The sequence below is a fragment of the Ursus maritimus genome, unplaced genomic scaffold (assembly GCF_017311325.1).
Source record: "Ursus maritimus isolate PB19 unplaced genomic scaffold, ASM1731132v1 scaffold_4, whole genome shotgun sequence".
NCBI classification, from domain to species: Eukaryota; Metazoa; Chordata; class Mammalia; order Carnivora; family Ursidae; genus Ursus; species Ursus maritimus.
This window is the reverse complement of record NW_024426552.1, coordinates 11703766-11714175: the sequence shown is the minus strand read 5'-3', so window position 1 is coordinate 11714175 and position 10410 is coordinate 11703766. Positions and strand designations below refer to the sequence as shown.

Sequence of the window (10410 nt, the reverse complement as noted above, 5' to 3'; positions counted from 1 at the left end):
TGTACAATTCAATGGTGGCTACTTTTATCCCTGTTTTATTGATTGGAGAATTAAGATCAGAGCTCTTTGTAGAACTCGTAAGTGGGGGAGCCAGGAGAGAACCCATTCGCTCATTCATTCAGTGCACTTTTGCTGAGTGCATGAAAGGTACTGGGCGTTCTTCCAAACGCCACACGCTGCTCTAGCCCCTGAGGATCCCGCAGAAACAAAAAGCTCAAACCCCAGGTCCCATCCCCTAGAGAGCTCCCGAGGGGAGGGTGCGGGGGGGGAGTGGTAAGAGCCGACTAGCTAAACGTCAGGAGAGGAACTAGTCGGTGCTCCGCCCCCGCCCCCCCGGTTTCCACGGGCAGCCGGAGGCGGGCGCTTGGAGCGCGCACCCGCGTCGCAGACTCGAGCCACCGGGCAGGGAGGAAGTCCCGCGAATCGACCCCGGTGTCCTCCCCAGCGGAGCCCGCGGTCCGCCCCCCGTCCCTCGGCCGGCTCCGCCCGCCCGCCCGCGCCCGCCGCCACAGCAGCCAGGGCCGCCCGCAGCGCACATCCGGACGGGGGGCGCCGGAGCCGGAGGGGCGGGGGCGCAGGCGGAGGCCCAGAGGCTGGCACCCCTGCGGGGAGCGGCGAGCCGACCCGGCCGAGGTAAAGGGGCGGGCGGGGTCGGGGGATGGGGACCGCTGGTGCGCCTGATCTCTCGGCAAACGCCGCCTCCCCGCAGCTGCTTCCCGGAATGCCCTGCAGACTCCGGGCCTCCCGCGGACTCCGCCTCCGCCCGCTCAGCTCCCGGCCCGCGGGGGTCCCCCTGCCCCCCACACTCCCTCCGCCCCCCACACACCCGCTCCCCCGCCGCCGCCGGGCGGATTGGCCCCGGCGTCCGCTGCTGTACCTCCCCGCTCCCGCCCCCCCCTCCGCCCCCCCCTCCGCCCCGTGTTCCCCTCCTCGCCGCCCCCGGGAGCCTTCTGTCTTTGCACCCCGTCCTGCGCCCCCTGTTCCCACGAAGGATGCCCGGCACACCCTGGCACTGGCGGCTGCGAGATAGGAGCCGTTGGGAAATGTGAGGGTCATATGCCTCAAGATCCACTCGGCCTTGCAAAACTGGGTTACGCGCTGGGGCCTCGGGGTCGGGGTGCGCGGCGCGCCCTCCAAGAGAACTCCCGGAATTCACCAGCCTTTGTGGCCTTGCGGAGAGGGTCACCGAGGGACGACGGGGCCTGGGGTGTCCGGCGTCCTTCCAGACCCCTCGCTTGGAAGCTGGGGGGAGGAGAGGGCGGAGAGACAGAGAGCGGCCCTGCTCCCGGGCTGGGGCATGGGGACAACCGGGTGCCCGTGGATACTGGAGTTTCCACCGGGAGAAACAGCCAGTTCAAAGCAGTTACCAGTTCCATCCGTCAACAGACTTAGGTGATTAATGGCAGCTTTATTGAGCAACTCTAGGAATCCCTGCTCATTTTTTTTCTTTTTATTTATTTATTTATTTATTTATTTATTTATTTATTCGTTCATTCATTCATTTATTTTTAAGATTTTATTTATCCATTTGACAGAGAGAAGAGCGAGAGCACAGGCAGGGGGAGCAGCAGACAAGGGAGGGGGAGAAGCAGGCTCTCCAGGGAGCAGGGAGCAGGGAGCTGGGTTCAGGACTCGATCCCAGGAATCTGGGGATCATGACCTGAGCGGGAGGCAGCCGCTGAGGCACCCAGGCGCCCCTCATTTTTTTCTTTTAATATTTGTTTGATTCCCTTGCTTTTGTTTGGGAAGAGATCTAGAAGCTGGAGTAACAGGCCAGAAGGGTCAGATCTGAGCCAGATGGAGCAGGGAGGTGCAGAGGCCGGCTCAGGGACCCTGGAGTCGGTCCCCGCTCCCCAGGCGTCCTACTAAGTGAGCCTGGGGACCAAGATACTCAGGCCGTCCCCTGTCCCACACCTTGGCAAGGTTTCTAAGCACCTTCCCCTCCTCTCACTTGCTGTGCCCTTTTGGGGAACAAAGGGGTGGAAGCCGAGGCCAGCCGGAATTCTGCACTAAAGAAAACACCTTCTAAACTCTCCTAGCAGGATGGACTTCGTTGATAAGGTTTGATCTATTTGTTCCAGGAAAGGGCTTGGACTTTTAAGTTCTGCAGTTCACAAGCTGGCTTGCCATTTTAAAAACATCAAAAATCTGAGTGGCTCTTTTATTCTTACCCAGATTTCCTCTAAACTTCCTCAAGTATTTATTTAAAAGTTAAAGATAATCTCCCTGAATTTTAGTTGCTGCGATTTGACAAATGGTAATTTGTCTAATAACAAATTAGAGGGACGCTTGGGTGGCTCCGTAGGTTAAGTGTCTGTCTTTGGCTCAGGTCATGATCCAGGTGTCCCGGGATCCAGTCCCGCATCCGGCTCCCTGCTCAGAGGGGAGCCTGCTTCTCCCTCTCCCTCTGCCTGCCGCTCTCCCTGCTTGTGCTCTCTCTCTCCCTCTCTCTGACAAATAAATAAAATCTTAAAAAAAAAAAAAAATTAGAACCACAACCCCAGAGACAGCCTTAGAAGTGAAACTTTGATTAAAATATATATTTCATCCCTCCCACTTGCACACAGAGCCAGATTAACTCATTTTCCTGTTTTATTTATAAACCTTCAAACTATTGAAGAATCGATGGCATTTATTTTCTTTATCAGTCATCATATGTCACCAAAACTAAAATGCCACTAAGTATAAGGTGCACTTTTATTTTCGTAACCAAGTAAGAAAAACACACATTCTGATTTCAGAGATGTTTGGATGTAAGAAAGAAATTGCATTTTATAATCTGTGAAATGTAATCTGAGCAGAAACAGGGCCTGACAGTATTTTCCCTGAGGACGTTTCCTTCCTTCTGAGAGTGAAACTGGTTGGTATGCAATCTGAGAAGAATAGAGGAAAACGAGTTAGTTGAGAGAGCTGGTGGGCTGAAGTTAAGAGTCCTGAGAAGTCGAGAGAAGAGGAAAAAGAGAGAGATAAGGAGTAATTGAGAGCCACTGAACATTTTCTCTGGAGCGGGCAGGAAAATGAGGACACTTAGTTTCCCCATAACCCCGGGTACATGGGGGAGAGAATCTTAAGCATTGTTCTTGTTCTTGTTGTTTTAATTCTGAGGGTTTTTTTTTTTTTTCATATGGCTAAAATGTGGGGCACTTGGGTGGCTCTGAGGGTCGAGCGTCTAACTCTTGGTTTCAGCTCAGGTCCTGATCTCAGGGTTGTGGGATCGAGCCCTGCGTGGGGCTCCGAGCTCAGCACAGAGTCTGCTTGGGATTCTCTCCCTCTTCATCTTCCTCGGCCCCTCCCTCCCTCTCTCTCAAATAAATAAATAAAATATTTAAATATATTTAAAGGTTGAGTGTACCCAACCACCAGAAACTATACTGGTGAGTTAACAACAATCTTTAAAAGGCTTCCTAATAAACAGGAAGGAAGAAAACAAGGCCTTGGCATACTTGACCCTCTCCTTCTCTGACAGAGGGACAGTGGTCAGAGGCCGTGAGATGGGGAAAGTCAGTGGGGCAAGTGGGAGCGGGAAAGCCAGTGCCAGAATCCGGAGAACCAGCCAGAGGCCCAGTGGTTGACCCTCCCTCACCGCTCCACCAGAGGCAGAGAACAAAATCTTCCAGGAGAAAGCAGGGCCCAGGTATCCTGACATCTGTCTCTCCCTTGACTGAGCTCCCCCCACCCCAGAGCCAGTCCTTCGGGCTTGAGAAACTGCCCAGTCTTTACAGAACAAACTGGAATCAGGTATGGAAGTTAAGGAGGCAAGGAGGTTAAGATTTCACTGCACTGTATCACAGTAACAGGTGACAGAGGCATCCAAGTACCAGCAAGGTGACCGGAAGTGGTGGGGGGGGGGTGGTAAGGAAGGGCAAAAACGACGTAGCTTGCAAGGAGTCTTATTAAAAAATAAAATAAAGAAAAGAATTAAAATTTTAAAAAATAAAATAAATAATATTACTCCTGGGTTAGGAGCAAATTTCTTCCAATAGCCTTATATCCTACAACTTGATAAAAACATGAATTCAATAGAATAAACTGAAAGACGAGAATATTTTAAATCGGGGTGGAACGGGAGATCGCAGACTTAAGGGGGTAAATTGAGCACCATGGAAACATAATCACTGAAGTAAGAAGTAAGAATAGATACTGCTGAAAGTAAAAGCATTTTTAATAGAGGAAAGGCTTGATTCAAGCCTGTGAACACAAATGAATAGAAGAAAGATCAAGTGAATTGAGGAGAATCTGATGTGCAAGATAAAGAAAGCATGACAAAGCGTTAGGGTAATTGGGATCCCTGATGTAGAGAAATCAACAAATGGGACAGAAAATGCACGTAAAAGTAAGAGAAAAGACATTTTCTTGAAATGAAGGAAAAAATGGTCTGTAGGCCAAAAGAATATTTTCCGGGAAATTGCCACCTTCGGGGAAATTTTCCTATGGGAATGCTCAGCACCAAGATACCTAAAGCAATTTAAATTTTTTTTAGAAGAAAAGAATTAATTAGGAATCCAAGAAGAAAAAGTTCACAAAAGAGGGGCAAACAAAATCGAGCTGGCCTCAGACTCTCTCGAGAGCTAAATGCCAGAGTACTGGGGTGCTGAGAAGTATTCTAAATGGAGGACACTGTCTCCAGGAGGGTGTTTTATCCAGCTAAGTTGTCATTCAAGGTAAAAGTCAATTGGCAGGCCTTCTCAAGTATGAAAGAGCCAAGGGAATTCAAGACCCAATGAGGCTTCTTTGGGGAAAAACTGCTGGATTAGAAAAACCCAGCAAGGGGTGCCTGGGTGGCACAGCGGTTAAGCGTCTGCCTTCGGCTCAGGGCGTGATCCCGGCGTTCTGGGATCGAGCCCCACATCAGGCTCCTCTGCTATGAGCCTGCTTCTTCTTCTCCCACTCCCCCTGCTTGTGTTCCCTCTCTCGCTGGCTGTCTCTATCTCTGTCGAATGAATAAATAAAATCTTAAAAAAAAAAACCCAGCAAATTAACAAATTATGAGATAAAATAAAGAACCGAAGCATAGAGAACGCATGCTCAAAAGGAGTGCTGGTGAGTTAGTTTTCTAAATGCAGAATTAATACCAGACAGCTTTGGAAGTTGTAGGTGGAATAAAATGTGATTGTTGTATCGATCTAGACACGAAAAACAATAAAGCAAAACAAAGAAATAAGGAGGTAGGGAGGATGGGAGGAAGAGGAGAGTAGTAAATTTCTCCTCTTTGAGAGCATGGATCAATAAATATGGTTTAATAGTAAAAGGTGCTGTGAACATATAATCCCCCAACTTCCTAATGTCTTCTGTAACCTTTTTTTTTTTTTTTTAACATTAGTGGGCTATCTTAGGAAGTTCTTCTTCTCCTAAAGAGAAAAATAATTCAGATTGCAATAATCCCTTCAGTCTTTCCTTCGGGTTTGTTTTTGGTTCCAAGATCTTTCCAGGAAAGATCTCTGGGATTATGCTCACCTAATGTTAGTGATGGAAATATCTGGATGCTGGAATTTGCACTTTTACACATTCTTAATTTTTTTAATGAGCACCCAAAAGACGTGCTGCAGAAACAAGAAAAACATTTGAAGCATCAATCAGAAACAAACATGCCAAGATGTTAACAATGGTTGATGCTGGGCGGTAGAAATAGGGATACTTGTTACTTTCTTCTTTCTACTTTTTTGTATTCTTTTCCTCATTTCCGGGGGGGGGAAAAGATTACGTAATTGCGTTTGTGTAGTATTTCTGAATGCAGTCCATTCATTACTCATGGACGGCCAATGCTGTGCCAGGCATCAGGCCAGATGGAAGGAAAGACCCTTATGTTCTCCACCAGGAGACTGAGCGCTGTCTGTCTGTCTGTCTGTCTGTCTAGGAGGAGTTGGAATTCAGGGAAGAATCACTTTACCCCATAGGGTCCACTTGAGCTGGGCCCTGAAAATCAACGGTGTTGAGGGTTCAGAGGTGAGGGTTGGAGGAATGGAGCGGAGAGTCGGAGCTGGGTGAGAGCTGCCTGAGCTGGGGGCCTGTGCGGGGCAGTGACTCCTGGGAAAATTGAGAAGGCTGAGGACAGCCTTGAATTCAACCCAAGGCGCTCGATGCCTTGTTAAGTGACAGCTACAGACCACGGGGGGCCGGAGCAAAATAGAAATGCAGGACCCACGTGTTTACAGAGCAAGAAGTACCACTGAAGGCCCTAAACTATAAAGCTTTTTCTTTTCTTGCATTGTCTCTGTCTCTCAGCTTGTCACTTTCATATTTACTGTTTAACACCGTCGTGAGTAAAAAAAAAAATTCACATTATTAGCAGGACTTTTCCCCTTTCTTTCTTTCTTTTTTTTTTTTTTAAGATTTTATTTATTTATTCATTCGACAGAGATAGAGACAGCCAGCGAGAGAGGGAACACAAGCAGGGGGAGTGGGAGAGGAAGAAGCAAGCTCATAGCGGAAGAGCCTGATGTGGGGCTCGATCCCATAACGCTAGGATCACACCCTGAGCCGAAGGCAGACGCTTAACCACTGTGCCACCCAGGCGCCCCAGGACTTTTCCCCTTTCTATAGTGCAAAGCCAGATCTAAGAGCATCTCGTTCATATGGGGAATCACTGAATTACACAGTTGGGTAGCTTGAACTAGCCAAGAGAAGCAAATGCAGGCCAGACTCAGGAAGGAGAAGAGAGGTCCCCCCAGGCACATGGCCCCAGAAGCATTCCCTCATGCCCAGGGTTAACGTCGGGGCCAGTGCAGCTCCCAGCAGGTGCCCGATGCCACTCCACCCCTTGCAACTCTGGGCACACGTGCTCTGGGGCCTGAAGGATGCTGGGATTCCCCCTCCTGCTAGCCACCCTGCACCCCAGTCTGGGGGGGGCTCTGGGGAAGTCCAGCCCTGAATCCCTCCTTCCCAAGGACCTGCGTTCTCAACCCACCACATACTAGTAACGTCCAAAGGTCTTTAAGCCTCTGCCGTTGGACATGCTGGGCACCTGGATCGAGGTGGCCTAGATGGTCACTCCAGCAGTCCAGCTAGCTGCCTCCCTGGGTGAGGCAAGTTACTGCCAGCCTGGGGGAGGGGCAGCTGCCACTCTGTCGGGGCCCCCAACCTGTCTTCTAACACACCTGGAGGGCATCAGGGCAACACAGGACTCTCTGGGGATGTGACCCAGCTGCCACTGACACAAGAGTACATCAGCAGTCCCCAGGGTAGAGAGAGAGGCCAGGCAGGGCCTGGGACCCCATCCCGCAGGGGAAGGGGGGCAAGACCAAGTGTGAGCTGAGGCTACCAGCTCACCGTGTGTCCCGCCGTCCCATCAGATGTCACTAACAAAACACAAGTTCAAAGATAAAAATACTAAGAATTTCAGGACAGCCACGGGACAGCAGTAAAGCAAGTGTGAATCCCTTTTGGCTGCAGGACCCGGGAGGGGAGGCGGGGGAAGAGCAAAGCCGGCCCTGGCTGGCTGCAGAGATGAGAGTCACAATAGCCATGCTTTAGGGAGGCTGATTCGTAGTCAGGGAGAGTTTCCAGGCGCCTCATTAACAATTCCAGGCAGGATGCTGAGACAGGAAATTAGATTTTCCAAACAACCAGGAATCTAGTTACTAGACATGGGGTTGGAAGTGGGGTATGGGTCATCAGGAACAAAGAAGGGAAGGAAACATCCCCTGGACCACAGAGGCTGAGGGACTCACAATTGTGTATGTGTGTGTGTGTCTTGCTGCAGAAGAAAACAAGTGTTCTATAGAGGTGAAGAGTACCACCATCGGGAAAAGACAATGGGGGGAAGGGCTGCAGGGCAGATGGTCAAGCACAAGGGAGTGTCCGTCCCCCCCAATGTGGCTTTCTACACTCCAGATGCGCCCAGCATCTTAGGGGATGTCCACAACCCTGCAGGCCCTCTGCTGGGAGTCATGGTGGGAGATGACGTCACACGTCCCTATGATCTCTGCAGACGTTCTGAATGGGCACCCTATAGTGGGACAAGCTATAGGCAGAGGTGCCTGGATATCGCATGGGTGGCAGAGTCTTCAGCAGGGATGGCAGTTTTAACCTGGAATCTCTTGGATTCCTCCAGGAGAGTACCTTGGCTGGGACCTGTTACCCTGACAGTCAGGAGGACTTTCTTAATTCGTTTCGAGTTCGAACTCAAGTCTGCCGGCTTTGTGGTCCTTTTTCAGTTTTGACTTGGGGCTTGATGCTGCTTCCATGTTGGGGGGACAGAACACCCAGAATCGACAGAGCCCAGTTGCTTGGGTGGAAACAAAATCCTTGAGGCAGAGAAGGAACGAGACCCCCCATTGGGGGGGGCTCCATAAAATGCACGAAGAATTTCTCACCTTGGAGTGAGGGACCCTTTCGGACTGTGACTCCAAATGCAGATGCCAAGAAAGAAAATAGCTTTAAATTGGGAAACATACAGCTCAGAAACTAATGCGTGAAAAAAAAAGATTTTTTTTTAAGCCAGCATGAGCAAATCAAAGGGCAAGTTGACAACAGAGGGGAAAAAGATGTGATTTGTATCATAGACAAAGGGCTAGTCTCACTCATAGTTAGAAAGTTCCTGCAAATAAACCAATAAGAAAAAAAGCTACGACTCCGTAGAAAAATGAGCAAAGATACAAACAGTTAACGAGAAAGGAAATACAAATAACTCTGACATGTATGCAAATGGATACTAACTCAGAATAAGAGAAATATAAATTTGTATTAGTCTGAAGATCGTTTTTTCTTTATGAATTTGGGATTAAAAAGTCCAAGAGCGGAATGCCTGGGTAGCTCAGTTGGTTAGGCGTCTGCCTGCGGCTCAGTTCATGATCCCAGGGTTCTGAGATAGAGCCCCGTGTTGGGCTCCCTACTCAGCAGGGAGCCTGCTTCTCCCTCTCCCTCTGCCCCTCCCCCTGCTCATGTGTGTGCTCTCTCTCTCTCTCTCTCAAATAAATAAATCTCAAAAAGAATAAAATAAAATAAAAAGTCCAAGAGCTTGATGACAGCCTCTGTGAAGAGCCCGTGACAGAAGGAAAAATTCTCACACATCAGAGGCCGTTGTGTAAGTCATACAGCCACCAGGGCAGGAGAGTAGCCGTTTCTATTCAAATTACAAATGTGGAGCCCCTCTGTGTCAGGTGTCTTCCATCTACCCCTCCAGACCCAGCCTCCCCACCTTCGCCCCTTGCTTTGCTCTGGGATCCTGTCTTGTATGGGTGCAGGCACCCGCCCCTGGTCCTATGACTTCTGATTGGGATCAGCCAGTGATGAGCCCCAAGTAGGAGAGGGGAGGAAAGACAATGAGGGATATTTACCCTCCCATCCCCTGCCACCTCCCTGCACTATCACGTTGGGCTCCCACAGGACTTTCTCCTACCAGATTCTAGCACCTTCCCTTTGTACCCCAAGCCCAGGATGCTTAGCAGCCCCACTGTTGTTAGCTCCAGGTACTACCTTCTTTCTTATGCCTACATCCTGCTCACACATTTGTAAATAGTCCCCTGATTAAAGTCTTTCTCAAAATATCCTAATTTGAATCTCTTTTTNGACCCTGAGTGGGTGACCTTTTGCCTGCAATCCTACTTCTGGAAAGTTTTTCTACGCTTAGACTCGCACATGTGCAGAACAATGCGTGTCCAAGATAATCCATTGCAGAAAAGACTGGAAGCAACTCAGACATCTAATGGGGCCTGATTATCTAAATGGTAGTGTGTCCATAGAGTTGACTATGCAACTGCTTTTTAAAAAAAAACAAAACAGGAAATTCTCTTGGGTGCTGATGTAGAAAGATCTCCCAAATATATATCTTCAAGTAGAAAAAGCAGGAGTAGGACAGGAAATGTATATTCTATCTCTTGTGCAGAAAAGGGGGAGAAATAATATATTTGGTTTTGCTTGTGCATAAATATATTCCGACTCACCAAAGAATGAATAAAAGTAGTTTTCTGAAGGAAGCAAGACCCTTTGCTATTTATTCGTGTGTTTTTTGGAAACAGATAACTCTGTCGCCTTTTCCAAAGTTAAATTTAAAACTTCTCCCTGGGGGCTCCTGGGTGGCTGAGTTGGTTAAGCTTCCGCCTTGGACTCAGGTCATGATCCCAGGGTCCTGGGATCGAGCCCTGCATTCGGCTCCCTGCTCAACGGGGAGCCTGCTTCTCCCTCTCCCCCCTGCTCGTGCTGTCTCTCTCTCTCTCAAATAAATAAATAAAATCTTAAAAATAAAAATAAAATAAATAAATAAAACTTCTCCCTGAAGTAGAAACTTCCGGCTCCCCTCTCGTTGTCCTGTCTTTGTCCATTTTTATTTGTCATTTAATTACATGCTTCAGCATTGGGATCAGCCAACATTGATTTCCTTTCAGATGTGAAAGTAAAGAAAAGACTTCATCACCAAGATGCTTTGGAGCCAGAATGCTTCCCCGATTAGACCACAGCATCTGTATCTCGTGG

The 10410-nt window shown here is 49.0% G+C and overlaps 1 protein-coding gene across 3 annotated transcripts in view; it reads left to right on the top strand.

Moving 5' to 3' along the window:
* The first annotated feature begins 506 nt into the window (after nt 1-506).
* The window catches only part of IFNAR2 (interferon alpha and beta receptor subunit 2), a 30979-nt gene continuing 21075 nt past the window's right edge, over nt 507-10410 (top strand). Inside the window, exons 1-2 of one of the 3 annotated variants that reach the window (XM_040621017.1) lie at nt 507-633; nt 10323-10410. In XM_040621017.1, coding sequence (XP_040476951.1) covers nt 10356-10410 — 55 coding nt within the window. In that variant the 5' untranslated portion in view covers nt 507-633; nt 10323-10355. Of the gene's footprint in view, nt 634-9513 lie in introns of those variants that run through there. The other 2 variants (XM_008701829.2, XM_040621018.1) reach the window with 2 other exon arrangements.